The sequence below is a fragment of the Poromitra crassiceps genome, assembly GCF_964638095.1.
Source record: "Poromitra crassiceps genome assembly, chromosome: 18".
Classification (NCBI taxonomy): domain Eukaryota; kingdom Metazoa; phylum Chordata; class Actinopteri; order Beryciformes; family Melamphaidae; genus Poromitra; species Poromitra crassiceps.
In genome coordinates this window covers 8,345,214-8,369,120 of record NC_139636.1, presented here as the reverse complement: position 1 = coordinate 8,369,120, position 23,907 = coordinate 8,345,214, and the positions used below count along the sequence as shown (strand labels likewise).

Here is a 23,907-nt window from a genome sequence, read left to right as displayed (position 1 = left end):
ATTCAGCACCCCCATATAGCCGGAATGGAATGATCCTGGTTTCATAACCACATTTTGCGACTATTCGACTGTGAGATTGGCAGTCGAATCAGGCTCCTTGGAACGAATCGTCGACTATTTGGGGTCACCTCTACAGTTAGCAAACATCTCCATGTTCACATACAGTACTTGGATTACTGTAGAGCAATACAATATTCCCTAACCTGTAATCGCTAAAAGGTAAAACCCGAAAAGGCCCTCACAAACACACACCGTTACCTGTTCTCAAGGAAGCTTAGTGCCTGGCGTACGAAGGCCATTTGCATGTCCACAGCGGTGCGACTCTTGAGTGTGTCCTTGGCTGGAACCAACAACACATCGGTCATCTGCTTCACCATCAGCCACATGTCGGAGACGTTCTGGGGGGGGAAGGAGACGGTGACAGTCACAGATAATTTAAGATAAATAGGCAAAGAAACAAAGCAAGCACATACTGGCTATCACGAATAATCTAGTAGCACTGAGTTACGTGTTTGCAGAGGACAACACTATCATCTCATGGTGAGATACATGTGATATGATATAGAGCTGAGCGATATGGTTGAAATCAATATCATGATAATCATACGTTTTTTTTTACCATACCTAATTTTTTTAAGTAAAATGCTGGTCATCACAATTTCGACAGCAGAAAGATTTGTATCACAATAATAAAATATCTTCATATCATCACGATGATTCCACTGAAAGGCAATAAACGCTAATATTGAATTAGCGCCCAGCCCTAAATTATGATATATGTTCTTACCTTGTCATCCAGGCTTTCTGCTACTGAAGCACATAGGTCTCCTAAATTAGGCTGGATGTGACCATTCACTATCTTCTCATTGAAGACGTAGATCTGATGAAGGAAGAAGCAGGGATGGAGGGAGGAGAAGAGTTTGTAGTTTGTAGTCAAATAGCCAACCCAATTCTTCATGAAAAGATGTGCTCACTCAATTTCTGTTTAGATTTCTACTTCAGCAAATCCATGTGTAGGACAAAATAAATACGAAATACACCTACAGCCTCAGCTTGCAGACTATCAGGCGATGCTACGACCGCAGAGTGAAATGGTTGACGAAGAAAAACAACGCGAGAAGAATGAAGATGTTCAGAAGGTTGTCAAAGAAGATGAGGAAAACCAGACAAATGATGCCGCAAGCAATGTGACGACACATGGTCAGAGGGACAAACACAGTTACAGCACTGCCTCGCACAGCAATGTGACGACACATGGTCAGAGGGACAAACACAGTTACAGCACTGCCTCGCACAGCAAATTAGAGACAGACAGAGAGAGAGAGAAGGTCAGACAGGATGATGAGGGAGGGAGGATGGTAGAGTGATAATGAGAGAGAGCAGAGAGAGAGTGGGAGAGAGACAAATTAGGGAGTGCATTTCTACCATCCAATCAATCAATCAATGTGTTTGATCTGTCACTCCCTCTCTTGCTGTGACCCCATTTTTAGTGAGTGGAAAGATGGAGGGCACTGACTGACTGGGTTCATTAGACAGTCGGCAGAATTGACAGTATCTTGTTTAAAACACACTCTTATCAAGCCGCTTTTACCCAACACAGATCCTTGTGCCAAGAGGAAAAGTCCAGGAACTATTTGATCTTGGCATCAAGCCAGTAATTTTCAGTCTGTTGTGTGGTCTTATTCCTTTTATGTTTGTTGTTTTATGCTGAGTCACGATTTGCGGGCGGTGTCTGTTAGTCACGATTTTGGTCACATTTTCAATTTTGTGACATCATCATAAATCAATTGTGACATCACCGGTGATGTCATAAATCAAATAGACATGAGTGACATCTTCAGTGATGTAAAAAAGAAGAGCAAAAGAAACTCATGCTGCGGATCGTCATTTGTGATTTTTGATGGACAGTCAGCAGGACGTTTTACTGGCATCTACTCACTCACCTGTCGACCATAGGCCACCTCCACGCTGTCCAAGGAGCTCCTCCCTGGAACCGCCACCTCGCTCACAAAGCTAGGCTGCAACAGACAGGCGCCACACGTTACTACGCTGATATACTACTGCACACCAACATACACGAGATGCATGTGTGTGTCTGTCCAGTGTCCATTCCCCTGAGGGCGCACAACTTTTATTTGCATTACCTCTGCTATTGATCATGATATGATCATCTTCCTTGGCATTGTTTGCCCAATTGCTGCTGTGGCACCTGAATAAAGTGCAATCGAATCTAATGGTATCTTATTATGGCCTTGCTGATTTCAGCGGCACAACTCCCTAGTCCCTACATTAGAGAAGCCATTTTTTGGCAGTGGGCAAGCAACAGCAAGTCATCCATGAAAAATGCAACTGTTTCTTAATAATTCAACAGAAGAACATGAACAAAATCTCACACCATGACAGTGATGGTCTACTACTACATACTGTAACATAGATGTTTAAGGTCAGCCTAACCTCCTGAATCTTCCAAGGGAAGACGATGGACAAAATCAGTTCAGAGCATGATGGAGCTGGTCTTCCATACAATCAGTTAGATTATGATATTTTTTATTACGTTTTTAGACTGAGCTCCGTCAACTGAAAAAAATCTGAGAAGGAAGAGAAGTCTGGAAGTGAAAACAGTGTCTCTCAATCCAAGGTTAAACCGTGTGAAAAGCCAAAATGCAGACTTGTCTGTCAGTGCTGTCAGTGCTGTCAGTGCCTGCTATTTCTTTTAGGAAACTTATACATTTTTGATGGCAAATCTTGTCAAAGAGAGCGGCTGGGCCGGGCCCTAGAGGCAGTGAGATCTGCACCTCGAAGGCATGCTCTCTGCCACAACTAGCTTATGAATACAACATATTCTCACCAACAAAAGGAGACAGATGAAGCACAAATGGCATTTACAACATTACAACAACACTGAACACTGCCCTCGAGCAAGGCATTTAACCCTCAAATAGCCCCAGCAGCAAATGCTCTGCATTACCAACCCATGATCTGTACGGTGTATGTATTTGTCCTGTACCTGTACGCATTGAAATAGGCTAAATATACACAATCCCAATAACCATATGGACAGTGAAGACTATACTATACAGAAAACGATGATACACAAACGGCAAAATACCCAAACAAATCCTCTTCTCCCCAAAGTGCATGTATTGTATGACTTGGTATTGCAGTTTTCCCCCATACATGGATGTATTTGTGGCAGCCCACCAAAATCTGATTTCCCATTGCAGACAGCTTCAAACAGCTGTTCCAGTGTTGCACCTGTCTTCCCCCACAGCCGCCACCTGCTGCTGCCTGCAACAACCAAAGTTGTTCCGCTTCCTCCATCCACTTCAAGAAGTGGAGATCCTTCCTCACAACATACCAAACCGTGTGTGTGCAGCTTAGGGCGCGTACCTCCACATCTTGACTGAAGTCCAGTGCGTCCTCTCCTGCCCCGAGTAAGGTGTGCAAGACCCTCTGCTTCACCTGCTCCCACTGGACCAGCATAGACTCACGGTGGTACTCCTCAGCCAACAGGAATGTCTGCAAAGACAGGTGGAAAGTTCTTTAGAACAAGCATGGCCCGTCTCAAACCCCTCTTCCTGTTGTTTGTTCTGGCTAGTGAATCTTGTGTTTTCCAGCTCTCGACTTTGCAGCGTTGTAACTGTGTGTTAGTGGTCTATGGTGGTATCAGTAGGTGGTTCCTGATTTAGCACAAGACGAATTCTCATCAGGTAACCAGCCTACCTAGAGGCAGTGTGTGCAGACAGACAGACGATTAAGCAGCAGACCCCCGTCAAGATTGTACTAGTCCACCAGGACAACGATCTATTTTATCTCTCCATAGAGACTCAGAGTGAGATAATGGGGACATGAGATAATTAAATCCTGCCAATTTCTCCAGCTCAGGGAGCAACACAAAACTAGACTAGAGCTGCTAACACTTACTAGTTTAATATTGGCAGTGGCACTGTCCGAGTCGCTCAGCTCTTACTTTACTTTAGTCAGTTTGTTCGGCCATAGTAGCCACCCGTAATGCTAGCAGAGACTGGGAAAAAGTAGCTTGTTTGTTATCCTACTTCACACAAGACTTGTCGGGAACCTACAGTAACCTACAAAGTGACTGAGTCTAGTGTGTTAGCTCCGCCCACCCCTGTGTCACCTCACCACAGACACCAAGTTCATAAAATAAGTGCTGCAATACTGAAAATACAATGGCTTCCATCAATGGGCCATAGGCTCAATCACCATTGTGTTAAGTCACTTAAAAGATATTTATTTAGATGAAAGTCTTTGAGATTATAACTTTAAAGACAGCAAAAAAACAAGGAAATGTTAAAAGTACTAGTACATACTAGATGCACTGCAAAATGACTGGAGAGAATGTAAACGAGATGAAGACAGAAAATGGGCTATAACTCTAAATGACATCCTTTAAGCTTAAGTGGCTGGTGTGAGATTAGACAATTGAGAGGAAATATGACAGTTAATACTACATCATGTGTTTCCTGGTGGTAGCCATGTAAAAGGTCATCCAGCCAGAAAGAAATTGTCAAGAAAAGTTGCATATAGGCAGCGTATCTATTTTTTAAATATTCAGTTACGTTTGATTTCTACACCCTTCCACCCAGGTCCTTCTTCCCCTCTCAGGGAGCAGAGGCAGATAATGGGAACAGCAGCTAATTAAACCCAGGGCCTATTAGCTCTGCACATCAGGGAAAGCAACATGTCACATCCATTCCCTAAAGGTTAGCACCAGAAGGACTTTTAGATCATGGCAAGCAGGGGGGATGACAGAAACAGGTTCAATTAAAATAAAGTTGGAATTCTGAGATTAAAGTCGGAATTCTCAGATTAGTCAGAATTCTGAGAAGTCAGCATTCTGAGATTAATGTCAGAATTGTGAGTTTAATGTCACAATTCTGAGATTAAAGTCAGAATTCTGTGGAAAAAACGCAGCATACTGATAGATTTGTGTGACTTCAAAGTGGGGTCACAAGCCAAAAAAGGTTGGGAACCCCTGAGCCAGCTCCTTTTAGAACAGAATCCACTTTATTGGAACAATAATTAACCTTAGAGGAGTCAACAGTCGGCCCAACTGTAAACTTTTTTATTTTACTGCCTTACCTAGGAGGACAAAAAAGGAATGGCGTTCTGGCAACGCAGTAGTCTTACATAGCCAGACCTATAACCACACTTTGTTTTAGCACTGCGGCAGTGCCGGAGAAAGTAATGCAGTACCTTGGGAGTTAGTTGGATTAGTAACTGTAATATTATTACGGTTTTGGAAATTGTAATCCCTTACACTACTCGTTACTGAGGAAAGTAATATATTACTATTACTACTTAGTAATATATTACTGCCCAACACTGGATACTGACCCTGCGGCGCGACTCCTCGATGGCTGACAGGAGAGCGTTGGTCCTCTCGTTCTTCAAGAAGCCCTGTGGGGCGATGGAGAGACAGAGAGAGAGAGAGAGAGAGAGAGAGAGAGAGAGAGAGAGAGAGAGAGAGAGAGAGAGAGAGAGAGAGAGTGTACAGAAAGAAGGAGAGATAAAAAGCAAGAAAACAGACATTAGTTCCACTGGTGAGGACAAAATGAAGCAGAGATAAACGGTATGCAGAGATTTCTAGGGGGGGGACAGATTTAACGGGTGCACCATCATTTGCTCAACGGGAGGCAAACTGCTTCTCCTCCTTCCATCCTATTTTGTCTGCACTTCTCAGGCGCGCAGTCGTGCGGTCCCATGCAGTCGTGCGGTCCCATGCACTGTCAGGATTAGACAAAAGTACGGACGCTCCAATTCTCCCCTCTTCAGCACAGATCTACAGTATAGAGGCATACCGGATAAGTGTTCCTGCTCCGACTTATCCTCATTGCATCATATGCCAGTTTGTTTCCACATCTGAGACGCAGAGGCAGTCAGTCAGCAGAGCCTCCATTTTGATGTCGTCTCAAGATGGCTGCCCCTGCATGCACCCCCCCCCCCCCCCCCCCCCCCCTGCCTCCCCACCTCCTCGGAAAAAAAACTGCAATTATTCAGCCCCGGCCCTAACATAATATAAGCTACTTATGCTACATTGTACACACAGGATCTGAGCTATCGAGTGAGTAGTAAGTGGCACTTATGTAATAACCGGAGTAGAGGAGTACATAACTGCACTCTTCAGAGGGAGGCAGTGGATGCGGACGTGTATTAAGGGCAGCCATCTTGAGAAAACACCAAAATGGAGGCTGTGCTGTGTATGCCCTCTCTCTTTCTCTCTCTCTCTCTCTGTCCTCTAAGAGCAAACAAAAGTGTGGGTGACTGGGAGCGTTATGCTACCACAGACTATTACAAGTTTATAGACAGACGTGTATTATTTCCCCCCAGGCAACATATTACTGATGTATGTGTAGCATTTTGTATTTTAATGATTGAACAATAAGTTGCATGCATAAAAGCCAGTGCTGAGTCTTAAAAAAAACATTCAGTCAACATTCTTTATTTAGAAATATTGACAAATACGCCTGAACAGTATCAAATTGACAACACAGGTTGTAACCAATTCAGTGCCAGGAACAGAGTTATGAGCATAAATCTACACACACGTCCCTGAAAGGCCAGGCTGGCATTTCAGTTCTCAATAGCAGTAATTGGCAAATTTAAATGTAAGCGCTGTAAACACAGCATGAAATTATACTTCCTCTTCGATCCACGATGCCTTTGTTTGTGCTTTGATTATGATTTGTGGATTAAATTCTCTCTCAGCTTTGACTTACGGGTCAACAGAACATCTAAGAAGTCCCACTGTGGGCACATTTCCATTCCTTAGATGTATAGCGAAATAGTGCAGGACGTCCAAAATAAGCAGGAAAAAGTCCTCCTAGGTGTAAGCAAGCAAGGATATGGGCTGCATTTCCCAGAGTTTATAATAACCAGAGGACACCTATCTCGGACATAATAGCCTATTAGATTGGTGGGTAGTTGTTTCTTCTGTCAGCAATTGTCTATTATTTTACTGCTGCCATTTTTGACACTGTGTGTCTGTCATTCCATCTGGCAGAATTAGTTTAGTTAGCAGAAGCAAGCGCCTGGTGAGAGAGATACCATTTCTTGTTCCTCTCATATCCAACGACATCATTAATATTCTGCACTAAATGGTGAATGGTCTGCATTTATATAGTGCTTTTATCCAAAGTGCTTTACAATGAGTACCGGTATGTACATTACATTCATACACCGATGGCGGCAGGCTACCACGCAGGGTGTTGGCGCAGCCATCGGGAGAAATTTGGGGTTCAGTATCTTGCCCAAGGACACTTTGACATGCAGACTGCAGGCGGCGGGGTTCGAATCACCGAGATCTTTTATCCAAAGCGATTAGTGGACGACCCGCTCTACCTCCTGAGCCTGTAGCCGCACTACAGGAATGTGGGTGTTCTTAGCTTAGTGGTGGGGGGGGAATTCATACAGTATAGCATTGCACTATTTTGTGTGGCAATAATATATCATATTGCACGAATGACAAGTATCGCAATATTTCATTAGAAAAATTGTCAGGTACATGGAACATTTATGACATTTTATGACAGTGTTGGTTAGTCTGTCTACTTGATAATTTTTCTGCAATAAAAATGATTAAAGTGAGATTAACAGCCTGGAAACTTTATCTTAGATCAAACAATATATCGCAATACTCAATATATCGCAATACTAGCACGGCGCACACCAGCAGTAAAGTTGTAGTAGCTGTTCTTCACAGCTTACTTTGGTTTGTAGTTTTTCCTCATTTTGCATGTGCATGGTATGGCAACACCTGCTGCAATACAGCTAAACCTAAGAGGTCAAACTTGGTGAATAGCTTCATACCTAATGTCAATTATGATCCATTAAAAGGGGAAATAAAAGTTAGCATTAGCAACTAATTTCTAACTAATGTAATTTCTCTCTCTCTGACCGTCGGTTCAACCCCCTCATCCTCATCTCCCCATACTCTCCAACCTCTCTCTCTCCCTGTTGCCCACTCAGCCACTCCTCAGTCTCCTCCATCCCCCCCCCCCCTCCATCTTCTCTTCTCATGCCTCCCTCCCTCCCTCTCACTCTCACTCCACCTCGCTCTTCTTCAGGAGAGGCTGAGAATAGGTCTATATTTAACCACTCTAACCAGAGGAGAGCTCAGGTCAATGCTCACTGGAGAGCTGCACTGGAAAAGAAGAATAGAGTAGAGTAGAGTAGAGAGTGCATTAGTTATAATAGGGTTTTATTTGGAGATAGATATTGTTGGATGGAAGAGAACAGAACAGAAGACTGTATTAGTCATGGTGACGACTTCCAGTAACCTGGAAGACGGGAAGTGATGATGATAATGTGTGTTCCAGTAACAGGCAGGGCTGCTGTTTCCAAAGCATCTTAAAGCAGTAACACACAGGGCAACGTTTTGGATAAGTCCCATAAAGCATCTTAATCTTAAAGCAGTAACACGGTAAACACACAGGGCAACGTTTTGGCTAAGTCCCATAAAGCATCTTAAAGCAGTAACACGGTAAACACACAGGGCAACGTTTTGGCTAAGTCCCATAAAGCATCTTAAAGCAGTAACACGGTAAACACACAGGGCAACGTTTTGGATAAGTCCCATAAAGCATCTTAAAGCAGTAACACGGTAAACACACAGGGCAACGTTTTGGATAAGTCCCATAAAGCATCTTACAGCAGTAACACGGTAAACACACAGGGCAACGTTTTGGATAAGTCCCATAAAGCATCTTAAAGCAGTAACAGACAGGGCAACCTTTTGGATAAGTCCCATAGTTAAAAGAGCCCAAGTACAGTAGCTGCGTCAACATTCTTTATTTATTTGCAGAACATACATAAAAGGTTTTTTGACTGCTGTGGCATTTTGTTGCCAGTTGGCGGATCTGTTGCTCAGCGGCAGCAATGCCAAAAACATTGCCTGGGCAACATGACGTGGCAAATGTAGCCTAGATAGGCAATTCTACCAATTGTGGCCAAAAATATTTCCACATTAATTTTGTCTCAGCTGTGGATCCTCTTACCTTCTGAAGGCAAAATAGCCGATCTGCACTGCCTCAACGTGTTAGCTTGGTGTCAGTGCGAGGATGACCTTAGTTTCAACAGAAATCAATAGACAAAGAACCTCTTATTCACATGGAATATTTCTATTCTACCACTATACACATGACTGAAAACAAAGACTGGATCTCACATTTGGCCTTTTCTACTGTAACCGACAACTGAAGTTGTTCCCCGTCCAAAGATTTTGTTTCATAACCCTTGGCTTGGACCCAGCTGAAGAATAAGCGCAGTGTCGATGTTCGAGTTCACCGGGTTTTCTCTCTATTCCAGAAAGCTTTCAAAGCATTGTGAAGGGCAGAGAATTTATGCATCTTAGTTGTTCATTTCAAAACTGCTGCGCAGCTTAAATTAGCGTTGAAGGCCTATAAAGTTGCCGTTTTCGTGTAGCCGCTGTAACCCACATTTGACACTGGCTAAACACTGCAGAAGCTTCTATTCCTCTATGTCTTTATTTCTAACTAGCTAAATATATACATTGAATGAGGGGAGGGGGGTCATTGTGAAGTACCCATCATCTACAATAAAAGATAGGAACTTTCCAAAGAAGAGAAATGGATGCTTATCATCTCCAAGGATCAATTCAATACTGGCAAATAGACTTAGCTATAAAGTAGATGGATGTCTTGTTGCCCCACCCGTGTTACAGTATGTATCCTGAGATCTGACTGCAGCCCACAGCCTGCTGGTTAAACAGCCCAGATGCTTACGAGGACAGGGACGCAGCAAGAGAAAAGAGCTAACCCCCCCACACACAAGTGAGCACACATCACTATATTTCTGAAGTGAGCACAGATCACTATATTTCTGAAGTGAGCACAGATCACTATATTTCTGAAGTGAACACAGATCACTATATTTCTGAAGTGAGCACACATCACTATATTTCTGAAGTGAGCACAGATCACTATATTTCTGAAGTGAGTACACATCACTATATTTCTGAAGTGAGCACACATCACTATATTTCTGAAGTGAGTACACATCACTATATTTCTGAAGTGAGTACAGATCACTATATTTCTGAAGTGAACACAGATCACTATATTTCTGAAGTGAGTACACATCACTATATTTCTGAAGTGAGCACACATCACTATATTTCTGAAGTGAGTACAGATCACTATATTTCTGAAGTGAACACAGATCACTATATTTCTGAAGTGAGTACAGATCAGTATATTTGTGAAGTGAGTACAGATCACTATATTTCTGAAGTGAGCACAGATCAGTATATTTCTGAAGTGAGTACAGATCACTATATTTCTGAAGTGAGCACACATCACTATATTTCTGAAGTGAGCACACATCACTATATTTCTGAAGTGAGTACAGATCACTATATTTCTGAAGTGAGTACAGATCACTATATTTCTGAAGTGAGTACAGATCACTATATTTCTGAAGTGAGCACAGATCACTATATTTCTGAAGTGAGCAGAGATCAGTATATTTCTGAAGTGAGCACACATCACTATATTTCTGAAGTGAACACAGATCACTATATTTCTGAAGTGAGCACACATCACTATATTTCTGAAGTGAGCACACATCACTATATTTCTGAAGTGAGCACAGATCACTATATTTCTGAAGTGAGTACAGATCACTATATTTCTGAAGTGAACACACATCACTATATTTCTGAAGTGAGCACAGATCACTATATTTCTGAAGTGAGCACAGATCACTATATTTCTGAAGTGAGTACAGATCACTATATTTGTGAAGTGAGCACAGATCACTATATTTCTGAAGTGAGTACACATCACTATATTTCTGAAGTGAGCACAGATCACTATATTTCTGAAGTGAGCACAGATCACTATATTTCTGAAGTGAGCACACATTACTATATTTCTGAAGTGAGCACACATCACTATATTTCTGAAGTGAGCACAGATCACTATATTTCTGAAGTGAGCACACATCACTATATTTCTGAAGTGAGCACACATCACTATATTTCTGAAGTGAGCACACATCACTATATTTCTGAAGTGAGCACAGATCACTATATTTCTGAAGTGAGCACAGATCACTATATTTCTGAAGTGAGCACAGATCACTATATTTCTGAAGTGAGCACAGATCACTATATTTCTGAAGTGAGCACACATCACTATATTTGTGAAGTGAGCACACATCACTATATTTGTGAAGTGAGCACACATCACTATATTTCTGAAGTGAGCACAGATCACTATATTTCTGAAGTGAGCACAGATCACTATATTTCTGAAGTGAGTACAGATCACTATATTTGTGAAGTGAGTACAGATCACTATATTTCTGAAGTGAGCACAGATCACTATATTTCTGAAGTGAGTACACATCACTATATTTCTGAAGTGAGTACAGATCACTATATTTCTGAAGTGAGCACAGATCACTATATTTCTGAAGTGAGTACAGATCACTATATATTAGAAGTGAGCACACATCACTATATTTCTGAAGTGAGCACAGATCACTATATTTCTGAAGTGAGTACAGATCACTATATTTCTGAAGTGAGTACAGATCACTATATTTCTGAAGTGAGTACAGATCACTATATTTCTGAAGTGAGCACAGATCACTATATTTCTGAAGTGAGTACAGATCACTATATTTCTGAAGTGAGCACAGATCACTATATTTCTGAAGTGAGTACAGATCACTATATTTCTGAAGTGAACACAGATCACTATATTTCTGAAGTGAGTACAGATCACTATATTTCTGAAGTGAACACAGATCACTATATTTCTGAAGTGAGTACACATCACTATATTTCTGAAGTGAGCACACATCACTATATTTGTGAAGTGAACACAGATCACTATATTTGTGAAGTGAACACAGATCACTATATTTCTGAAGTGAGCACAGATCAGTATATTTGTGAAGTGAGCACAGATCACTATATTTCTGAAGTGAGTACAGATCAGTATATTTCTGAAGTGAGCACAGATCACTATATTTCTGAAGTGAGCACACATCACTATATTTCTGAAGTGAGCACAGATCACTATATTTCTGAAGTGAGCACAGATCACTATATTTCTGAAGTGAGTACAGATCACTATATTTCTGAAGTGAGCACACATCACTATATTTCTGAAGTGAGCACAGATCACTATATTTCTGAAGTGAGTACACATCACTATATTTCTGAAGTGAGTACAGATCACTATATATTAGAAGTGAGCACACATCACTATATTTCTGAAGTGAGCACAGATCACTATATTTCTGAAGTGAGCACAGATCACTATATTTCTGAAGTGAGCACAGATCACTATATTTGTGAAGTGAGCACAGATCACTATATTTCTGAAGTGAGCACACATCACTATATTTCTGAAGTGAACACAGATCACTATATTTGTGAAGTGAGCACAGATCACTATATTTGTGAAGTGAGCACAGATCACTATATTTGTGAAGTGAGCACAGATCACTATATTTGTGAAGTGAGCACAGATCACTATATTTGTGAAGTGAGCACAGATCACTATATTTGTGAAGTGAGCACAGATCACTATATTTGTGAAGTGAACACAGATCACTATATTTGTGAAGTGAGCACAGATCACTATATTTCTGAAGTGAGCACAGATCACTATATTTCTGAAGTGAGTACAGATCACTATATTTCTGAAGTGAGTACACATCACTATATTTCTGAAGTGAGCACAGATCACTATATTTCTGAAGTGAGCACAGATCACTATATTTCTGAAGTGAGCACAGATCACTATTTGTGAAGTGAACACAGATCACTATATTTCTGAAGTGAGCACAGATCACTATTTGTGAAGTGAACACAGATCACTATATTTCTGAAGTGAGCACAGATCACTATATTTCTGGGAGATCAAAGTGTTGCCTCCATTTGTCTCTCTGAAAATGCGCCATACTACGCAGATTAATTTAGATAGTATTTCTGCCACGTTAAAATCCTGCTTTCTAAAAACTGATGGTAAAAAAAGAATCCACATTTGGTCACCAAGGAACTGCTGCTCCTTGTATGTTACATACATGCCGTGTGTGTGTGTGTGTGTGTGTGTGTGTGTGTGTGTGTGTGTGTGTGTGAGACGTGCAGGCGTGTGCTCATTCACCGTGACGGCACACGCAGGCCCTCTTTGCCTCAGGCTTGGTCAAGCAAATCAGACTGTGCCGGATACAATCTATACTTGGGTAATCATACATCGCATATTATCGCTTATCGGCTAATCGGATATCGTCTGATTTTTCACTTTTTCAATCGAGTCAGATAATTAGGAGGAATACAAAGGCTATACGAATCTGGGGGATTTAAGGGAGGTAACCTCTAACAAGTTATATGAACTGTGTCCGTCTACAGATTATATGAGAGAATAAGCAGAAAACACAAGTCAACGAAACTACCTATTGGATAATGGCCAAGCCTACTGTGTAAAATATGAATACGGATATTTAGCAACATCAGAGTAGGATCTCAAGATGGCACGAAGAGAAATGCATCTGTAAAGCCTCACCCTATAACCTGTAATTTATTATCTAATGAACAGATTTATATCCCAAACAAACTGTGTTAAATATTGTCCGGTCAGCTTGCCGTCGATGCAGCAATGTTGGGCAGCACTTTGTATGATATGAAGTGAAAAACTGGCAGACAGTAAGAGTGGGAGGCATTCTGTCCTTATTTGCCATGACACAAGAGCCGACCGGTGCCTCAGTGTGTGTGTGTGTGTGTGTGTGTGTGTGAGAGCGAGAAACCCCACCCTTCACTCCTCCACTTCCTGTGTAGCGTATGTATATATGTATGTATGTGTGAGAAATCGTGGTCATCGTCTATAATCGTATAATTGAATAATCAATTCCTACATCGTCATCATTCTTCATCATCTCCATGTATGCCAGATATAACCAGACAATGTGGCGTATTCACACTACAGGCAGAGACAGAGACAGGTGACAGACAGTGTGACACACAAAGGGCACATACATACTACATGTGTGTGTGTGTGTGTGTGTGTGTGTGTGTGTGTGTGTGTGTGTGTGTGTGTACGTACGTACATGTGTGAAGGCAATATACTCACTCATGCTGTGCTCATGCCTGCCTGACAGGCAGACAGACAGACTGCCAGATGAGAGGACAGGAAGAGAAGAGGAAGAGTGCAGAAAATAGTAAAAAATAAATAAAAATAAAAATAAAATAAATGCCCAGGCTTTGTCAGCCCTAGAGACCCCCACACTGCCCTCTCCACCTCTTCATCCCTCTGTCTTGCTTGGCCAGGGCAGCGGCCGCCATTCTGGGGCGTGTTCGCCGTGCCCTGTCGAGCCGGCATGGCGGTCCAGTCGCAGCCTTTCCCCAGTCTAAAGCGGACCATCGGGTCTGTGCACGAGCCGGGGAACGGAGTGGAAGTGCCACATCAAGACCCGCTGGAGGTGGTTTTATTGTCGGAGGGCCGTACCAACTGAGCGCTCAGACACAGGGGGGGGATGCGCGAGACGGAACTATGGATTCATATACAATATCAGCTTGTACCATGAGCAGACAACCCCCGCCTTCCTCACTCTCTCCCTCTCTCCATCCTTCACTTCTTCCCAGCATCTCAGACGGCCCTCCACCCCTCTCTCAGTCCCACTCATTTTCTTCCTCTTTTTTCATCCATCCTTCCATCCGTTCCTCCCTCCCTCCCTCCCTCTCTCCTCCCTCCCTTAGCGCAATGCAATTATAGTAATGGATTCCCCCCCCTCGGTTGATGGCTTCCGACATCCTGTCTTGAAATGAGGCTAATCATGCTCTTAAGGGTTAATCGTGCTCTTAAGGGGGGTGATGTTTAGTTAATGAAGGGGGGGGGAGGCACATGGGGGGACAGGGTGGGCGAGGGGGGGGGGGGGTACACACATACATACATATAGCATTCCTATACAGACGCATCAGGCTGGCAATCACAGCATGCGTGCTTTGTGTGTTCTAATACACACACCTCATGCTAGCCTTGTGCCGATTTCCCATGGTATCGAATATCGCGTTATTTTCAGAATATATATATATATATATATATATATATATATATATATATATATATATTTAAGTCTTGCACATTCTGCCCTGCTGCCGACCCTTATTTCACTGCTTATTGTACATTAGCCCCCCTCCCGATCATATTGTATATCGCGATATATGGGCGTGACTATATCACAATATTTAAATGTGGGTATCGCCCCAAGCCTATTGTGCACGCACACTGCTGCCACATGCCATACAGCCATCTTTATGCAGGGCAGCACACACGAGGAGGCACGTGTAGCCGAATCCACACTACTACTACACACAGACTCATTCACACACAGAGACACGCGGCGCACACGTCAGCAATCGATGGAGGCGACTGCAAACGCAGCACATGGAGACGGCGTGTGTGTGTGTGTGTGTGTGTGTGTGTGTGTGTGTGTGCACGGCACGCTACGCACACACATGACACACATCCTGTGGAGACACGTCAGTAGGGAGAGTCTATCTCAGCAGATGCTCTGGGCTTAGCCAACTGCATCCGCTGCTGAACGCATGCCATCACTGTAAAGGAAGGGAGGGAGGGAGGGAGGGAGAGAGAGGGGAGAGAAGATGAAAAATAGGAGAGTCAGAAAGGTAGATGGACAGAAAAAGGGAGTGTAAGCAGAGAAGAGGCAGACAAACGGGGGACTAAAGGGGAGGGAAATAATGAGTGAGACGAATGAGAGAGATAAGAGTGAGAGAACAGAGAGAGAGAACAGAGTGAGAGAGAGAGACAGAGAGAGAGAGACAGAGAGAGAGATGGGGAAGAGAAAGAGAGAGAGCACTGGCAGAGAAAGATGGAACAGCGAAAAGTGAGACGAGGACAGAGAGAGAGAGAAAGGATTCGCCTTGCGGCTGGTCGCCATTTTTTTTTACCAGCGTCGTTCTCCGCCCTCCATCTCTTTCATCGTCTCATTTTCAAATTTATTTTGCTCACATTCTCTCATCCACATTCCCTGACTCCTTTCTCTCCTCCACCTTCCCTGGCTCCTTTCTCTCCTCCACCTTCCCTGGCTCCTTTCTCTCCTCCACCTTCCCTGGCTCCTTTCTCTCCTCCACCTTCCCTGGCTCCTTTCTCTCCTCCACCTTCCCTGGCTCCTTTCTCTCCTCCACCTTCCCTGGCTCCTTTCTCTCCTCCACCTTCCCTGACTCCTTTCTCTCCTCCACCTTCCCTGGCTCCTTTCTCTCCTCCACCTTCCCTGGCTCCTTTCTCTCCTCCACCTTCCCTGACTCCTTTCTCTCCTCCACCTTCCCTGACTCCTTTCTCTCCTCCACCTTCCCTGGCTCCTTTCTCTCCTCCACCTTCCCTGGCTCCTTTCTCTCCTCCACCTTCCCTGGCTCCTTTCTCTCCTCCACCTTCCCTGGCTCCTTTCTCTCCTCCACCTTCCCTGGCTCCTTTCTCTCCTCCACCTTCCCTGGCTCCTTTCTCTCCTCCACCTTCCCTGACTCCTTTCTCTCCTCCACCTTCCCTGGCTCCTTTCTCTCCTCCACCTTCCCTGGCTCCTTTCTCTCCTCCACCTTCCCTGACTCCTTTCTCTCCTCCACCTTCCCTGACTCCTTTCTCTCCTCCACCTTCCCTGGCTCCTTTCTCTCCTCCACCTTCCCTGGCTCCTTTCTCTCCTCCACCTTCCCTGGCTCCTTTCTCTCCTCCACCTTCCCTGGCTCCTTTCTCTCCTCCACCTTCCCTGGCTCCTTTCTCTCCTCCACCTTCCCTGGCTCCTTTCTCTCCTCCACCTTCCCTGGCTCCTTTCTCTCCTCCACCTTCCCTGGCTCCTTTCTCTCCTCCACCTTCCCTGGCTCCTTTCTCTCCTCCACCTTCTCTGGCTCCTTTCTCTCCTCCACCTTCCCTGGCTCCTTTCTCTCCTCCACCTTCCCTGGCTCCTTTCTCTCCTCCACCTTCCCTGGCTCCATTCTCTCCTCCACCTTCCCTGACTCCTTTCTCTCCTCCACCTTCCCTGGCTCCTTTCTCTCCTCCACCTTCCCTGACTCCTTTCTCTCCTCCACCTTCCCTGGCTCCTTTCTCTCCTCCACCTTCCCTGACTCCTTTCTCTCCTCCACCTTCCCTGGCTCCTTTCTCTCCTCCACCTTCCCTGGCTCCTTTCTCTCCTCCACCTTCCCTGGCTTTGCCTGGCTCCTTTCTCTCCTCCACCTTCCCTGGCTCCTTTCTCTCCTCCACCTTCCCTGACTCCTTTCTCTCCTCCACCTTCCCTGGCTCCTTTCTCTCCTCCACCTTCCCTGGCTCCTTTCTCTCCTCCACCTTCCCTGGCTCCTTTCTCTCCTCCACCTTCCCTGGCTTTGCCTGGCTCCTTTCTCTCCTCCACCTTCCCTGGCTCCTTTCTCTCCTCCACCTTCCCTGGCTCCTTTCTCTCCTCCACCTTCCCTGGCTCCTTTCTCTCCTCCACCTTCCCTGGCTCCTTTCTCTCCTCCACCTTCCCTGGCTCCTTTCTCTCCTCCACCTTCCCTGGCTCCTTTCTCTCCTCCACCTTCCCTGGCTCCTTTCTCTCCTCCACCTTCCCTGGCTCCTTTCTCTCCTCCACCTTCCCTGGCTTTGCCTGGCTCCTTTCTCCTACATTCAGCCTCACTCTCTTTTCTCTCTCACTCCTCCCTTTGTCTCGACGACGACCAGTATTGCAGCTGTTTCATGACACGCAGAACAAATAACCCACAAATGCTGAATATGCTTAGCAACGTACAGAACATACAGTACAGTACGCCACCCGATCTGACAGAGTAGGGCTGTGCGGTATATCGACTTTTTAAGGTATATATCGATATATTTTCAAACAAGATATAGCCTTGAGACAATGCCCGTTTACATAATAAACAATCTATTGTTTGATGTTGTGCTAAAAAAAATTATGGTATCTGACGAAGGAGAGTGATGCAAATAAAGGTACAAATTAACTACATGTACCATATTAAGATTCGACGGAAAACTGGTGAAAAAAAACATATCTACCAAACCTACAATCGTCTTGTTAAATCTTAAGTTATCCTTTATTTATCCCCATGGGGAAATTCATCCTGTGCATTTGACCCATCCTCTACTAGGAACCTTCCTAGAACTAGGAGCAGTGGGCAGCAGCAGTGCAGCGCCCGGGGACCAACTCCAGTTCTTTTGCCATTGCCTTGGTCAGGGGCACTGACAGGAGTCTTAACCCTAACATACATGTCTTTGATGGTGGGAGGAAACCCACACGAACACGGGGAGAACATGCAAACTCCACACAGAAAGGACCTGGGATGGACCGGGGTTCGAACCCGGGACCTTCTTGCTGTGAGGCAACAGTGCTAACCACTGAGCCACCGTGCCGACATCGTCTTGTCGTGTCTTGTCCACATCTATATAGGCTAACTAGCCACTCCCACATTGATCAAGTCCTCACTCTACAGTAGGACTCCACCACGTCTATATAGGCTAACGTGGGATACAGACGTATCACTCACACACCAATTCCGTCAGCACGTGTGTGCTCCACGCAGGGACAGTAGAGACTACATGTCAGCTCAGCCAAGGCGCGGACACATGGACAGTGTTTCCCACAGGATCTTGAGTTGTTGTGGTGTGTGGGGGATGGACTGCAAAAATAACTCCATCATCAGCATCCGTTGTGGCGCTCAAAATCTCGTTGTAGCGGTGCGTCACAATTCCATCAATGAGTGGGCAACACTGCATGCACACTATATGCATATTATAATTATAATTACCTGGCAATTGTCATATACTCAGGACAAGCCGGCAACACTACGCTCCAAAATTACTTTTATAAAAGGGGGAAAAATGCAAAATGTGTCTGCACTAGTGGGTCTTTAAGCCAATATATTTTCCTCACCTCCCTGGCGTATCTGGTCATGCAAATAGGCCGGGGCTGCAACTTTATCTTCAACAGGGCAGAGTGATTATATCATATTAGATGTGATTTTCCAGGTTCCTACAAAAATGACTAACTTTGTAATGCACTCATCTTCTGTGTAAACCAATAAAAGTGGTAGAGCAAGAGCGCAGAGAGAGAGAGCAGAGAGAGAGAGAGAGAGAGAGCAAGAGCTGCCAGAGGGTAAGTGCTGTTCCAGTCAGTCAGTCAGGTCAGGGGGTGGTGGTGTGGTGTAGAGTGGTAGGGATGCATCAACATGATGCAGCTGAAAAAGATGAGCAGGGCTGCGAGATATGGGCCAAAAATCATATCTCTGTACTATTTTGAGAGCTGAATGCTGATACATGATATATCTCTCTGTATTTTCACTTCGGGTGCCTTTCAGAAAATGTTTACACAATGAGATGTTTTGATTAAAATAATCATCTGTAATGTGGATATGGGGTACTGACTAAATTAAAGGTAAATAAAAGAACAGCTAGAACAGACTGGTAAATTCAGAAAATGACATCACTTTACTTACTGTAATGGAGCCTATAAAACCAGGAAAACAACACGTACTACAATATACAAAAATATTATACAGTATACAAAATAGATACAAAATAGACCTTATTCACTACCCTGGACGGCACCATATTGTTGACATACCGTCCTGCGCGCACACACAGCACTGCAGCTGACAACCAGTAACAGCCTTATTGTCGTTTCTGTTCCATTACAAAATAGCGATGGTGATGACAGCAATAAAAAAAAAACACAGTTGTTGTTTGTATGCTGCCGTTAATGCCTGTAATAATAAACAAAAGAAAAAACGAGGTGAACAGACTTTGCTGTGAGGAGCTGTCAGAAAGTTTCACCTGTCTCTCTCCTAACTATCCAGACACCTCCTGTGCTGCTGACGTATCCTCAGTCTCGCTCCCTTCACGTCTGTGGACGGTATAGATAGTAACAAACCACGGGGCTTTGTTGCTGTCATTACTACAGCCATGTATAACGCAGGTCACCATCCGAACACAACAGGAACGATACAGGTAACGCTAACTAGCTGTCACTTGAGAGCTGCAGCGCTATGTCGATATAAAATACAATGCCAATTGGTATTATTAAAGGGGAGAAATAATCGACCGAAATAACGTTTCCAAGGAGTTTATATATCGAGGAGTTTATATATCGGTGATTGGTAATCGGTGATCGGTCGATGATCGGTTGGGCAGATATTTCCCATAGGCGATGGGCAATCGGTGATCGGCGGCAAAAAAGGTGATCGGTGCACCCCTATATTGCTCAGCCCTAGTAAATGGATGGAGTAAGAAAGTGAGAAGGAAAGAAGGAGGGTGTGAGGAAAGAGGAGGAACAAGTAAGTCAGACTGGGCTGCATTCAGATCAGATGTATGGCTGAACCGGTAAAGGTGCGTTCACACCGACCTATTAAAGTTTTTCGCTGGCATCGAGTTTACATAATGTACAAAGTCAATGCAAACGACGAAACGAGCGATTGAGCGTATATTAGCCCGGGAGAAAAATCGCTGGGCGTCCGAGCGGCAGAGACAGAGCGATAGGGAGAAAATTTGCTCGTCGCCCGAGATGAAATGTGGCAACTCGAGCGAAATTACGCTGGCAAAAGTCTCTCGCTGTTCAAGGCTGATTGGCTGCCGTGTGAGAGTGAGTCAAGGATCACACTGGCTTGGAACAAACCGCTGGTTTATTGTGTGGCAACAAACCGCATTGACAGCTGATTGACAGGCTGACATGAAGTGAAGTCTGTACTACCGGTATAGAGCTCGCGTTAGGAGCACGCTGATAGGCTTAGCTTGTAAACAACTACGGTGCCTTGTAGTGGACAAACATCATGACATTGCATAACGTTATATCCCCCAGATGTCCGTCAATTCTTGTGCCTGTTGACGAGCGATTTAACCCATTGATACCTGATGCAGCGTTTGCGTGTATATCCCTCATTTGTGTGTGTATCCCTTAAAGGGATACACACACAAATGCTGCATCAGGTATCAATGGGTTAAACACAGCGACAGAGCGATTCCAAAGGGTTGAATCGAGTGACAGAGAGAAAAAGAAATATCTCGGTGTGAACACAGAGAGAGAGAGAGAATATGCAACTGATGGAGAGATGCAAGGAAAAGGGGAAGCGATAGACAGAGACAGAACAAAGAGATGGAAGGAAAGAGGGGAAAAAGAGAGATGAAGTACATCATCATCTCTCATCCCAAAGCTAAAGAGATGGAGGGAGAGAGAGAGAGGGAGAGAGAGAGAGAGAGAGAGAGAGAGAGAGAGAGAGAGAGGGAGAGAGAAGAGCCAGGAGCAGATGGGAGGAAAAGATGTAAAGACGCATGGGACATAAACCGCTCCAGAGCACAGACGACACCATCGTTTCACCATCGTTTTCATGCATTATTATGACAGATTGTAATGAAGGCTTGTTACATGTTCTACTAGGGGTGTCAAAATGAATCGTATAATCGACGATGCATCGCGATGCGGACGTGTGAATCGAATCGAAGACAGATGAATCGTTGAATTGTTTATGTTAAAATTTCTGTTGACATTCAGGTTTTAAAACACTTTAAAGTAAAAAAGGGACTTGATATTTATCTGACCGACCGCTTGTATTAATTGATGAAAAAGTAGCCATGTGCAGTAATAGTACAGAAAATTGAGGATTTGATACTTGGAGCTGTAATACTGTTGGAGCTGTATCGAGATGCATCGTGGAATCGAATTGAATCGTTGACAGATGAATCATAATTGAATCTTGAGGCCAGTGAAGATTCACAGGCCTATGTTCTACACATTGGCACATTGACAGGCAGACGCACGTCAGAGGGAAGGGTGCTATCTAGGGGTGACACCTTGGCGGGGGGGATTTTCACAGACAGGAAGGAAGTACAAAATGTTATGTCTTCATGTGTTGGTGGCATATTTCATTGGAGGGACGAGTTCACTGTAGTGGGTAATTGACCAGGTAAGAAGTTGGATTCTAGGAAATAACTCTCCTACCCTTTCCCCAAAGAAAAACAAACACGAAGCATCGTCTATAAAACCACACTGGGTTATTATGCTTGCTGAATCTTTGCAAAGCGGTCCAAGCGGAGCATAATAATAATATTCTGGGCAAACTAAGATGGACTGGTTGTGTTTCTGAGCAGCAGCTGCTCGTAGCCAGCACTGTCACGTGACGTCACTACTAGCCAGGTAGTCAGGTTCTTCTGATTTCCTTGCTTGAGAGACAAAACTAAACACCAACAAATCTGTAAGTGCCTAAACCATCTCATGATGAATCGGTGACACTGACTGACCATAGCATCTGCATACTGTTATTATCTATTTATGACTCTGCACTAGTTTGCGCTATAAATATGTTTTCGTTAAAAAAAAGATTGATGTGAATCAATATGAAACAGTGTGATGTTGCATCTGCCTATCCCTCAGTTGTGGCTATAATGGAGGAGGATGAAGAGGTGGTGGAGGATGGAGGACTATCATAACAGAACTGGAGAAACTGTTGGAGGGGGGGAGGTGTTTGACTTGTCAGTGGCAAGCCTGTTCTTCTTAAATGCCTACATACTGCAACACCGTAGCACGGGTACAACCAGGAGGGGCGGGGAATTAGGGGGTCACATGACCCTGGCCTGCTAATCAATACACCATCCCACTGTTGCAGTGACCTACTGGTTATAACTTATGAGTGCATGTCTCTTTCTTCTCCATGCACAATAACAACGCCTGTTAGCCCGGCTGCAAACCTATTTCAAATTCTGCAGCGGAACAATTAAGTCACTGTGTGTTGCCGTTACAACTGAAACACCAATTCCAGACTTTTTCCAGCCTTAAACTTCCAGTCATCACGAGGGATTTTCCGCATCCAAGACGGTCAAATTCACATATTGCCATTGTCATGTGAAAACCTCATAAACCCAATTTTTGTGACTGTCACATTTTCACCTCAATGGTAGGATGATTATTACCTGTATATCAGTGTCTTTGACCGGCTCCAGGGGCTCGAAGGTGGTGGCAGCACTCAGACTCTCCAACCTCTGAGAAATATGGAAGATGTCTAAACCTCTGGAGCCAAGGAGGATGGACCTGAGTGAGATAAGAAAGGTGATGAGAGAGACAAAGGGAATGTTTCACATTTCCCCGCACATGAACCACCCATAACAGTAGAGCTGACAAAGAACTGCAGTTATGCTTGAACCCCACTAGAGGGCACTGTGGATTTGCTGTGATTGCAGTCTGGCCCTTTCATTACACGTCAGGTCCGTTCCTTAAATGACACACAGGGCTAAGCTGAGGCAAAGTCGGTGGGAAATGCCCAGTCCCCTTACAAATGACTACTAATATTGTGATTTCAACCAACAGGACTAGAAAGAAAACACTATTTTTGGGTACATTTTTCATGTTTGAATGTTGCATGAAGTTTACTTGAACTTAACACTGAAGAAATCAACAAAAATATTTGCATAATAATTCAGATTGTCAGATTCAACAGGCAGTTTCTTGCTTTTGTGACTTCTGCTGAGAGCCACAGATTATGGGAATGCTGCCCATTCACCAGAGAGATTTTCTGGCTAAGTGACATGTGTGTGAATATTCTATATTTTAATATATACTCAAATATATAAATTAAAAGAATATTTGAATATGAAAGATTTATATTTGATTATTATTACCGTATTAATATTATTATTATTATTAGTAGTAGTAGTAGTAGTAGTATTTACATTATTTAACCATGTAAAAAAAACCTGGCCAAGTTGGCGTTGGCAGCATAAAAAAAACATACATTTAGGTTTCATACAAAAACACACAAATAAACATTATGAAGAGGCAAATTTGGATTGCATACTAGGCATTGCACATTTTTGTGAGAGCTTGCGTTGCTGCCTGTCTGTCTGTCTGTCTGTCTGTCTGTCTGTCTGCCTGCCTGCC

The 23,907-nt window shown here is 43.9% G+C and overlaps 1 protein-coding gene across 2 annotated transcripts in view; it reads right to left on the bottom strand.

Moving 5' to 3' along the window:
* The window catches only part of nup93 (nucleoporin 93), a 44,864-nt gene that overhangs the window by 18,420 nt on the left and 2,537 nt on the right, over window positions 1-23,907 (bottom strand). For both annotated transcript variants that reach the window (XM_083654202.1, XM_083654203.1), the window contains exons 3-8: window positions 22,944-23,061; window positions 5,359-5,421; window positions 3,391-3,519; window positions 1,944-2,018; window positions 788-880; window positions 259-398 (exon numbers count right to left, since the gene is read on the bottom strand). In XM_083654202.1, the coding sequence (XP_083510328.1) occupies window positions 259-398; window positions 788-880; window positions 1,944-2,018; window positions 3,391-3,519; window positions 5,359-5,421; window positions 22,944-23,061 (618 nt within the window). The remainder of the gene's footprint in view (window positions 1-258; window positions 399-787; window positions 881-1,943; window positions 2,019-3,390; window positions 3,520-5,358; window positions 5,422-22,943; window positions 23,062-23,907) is intronic.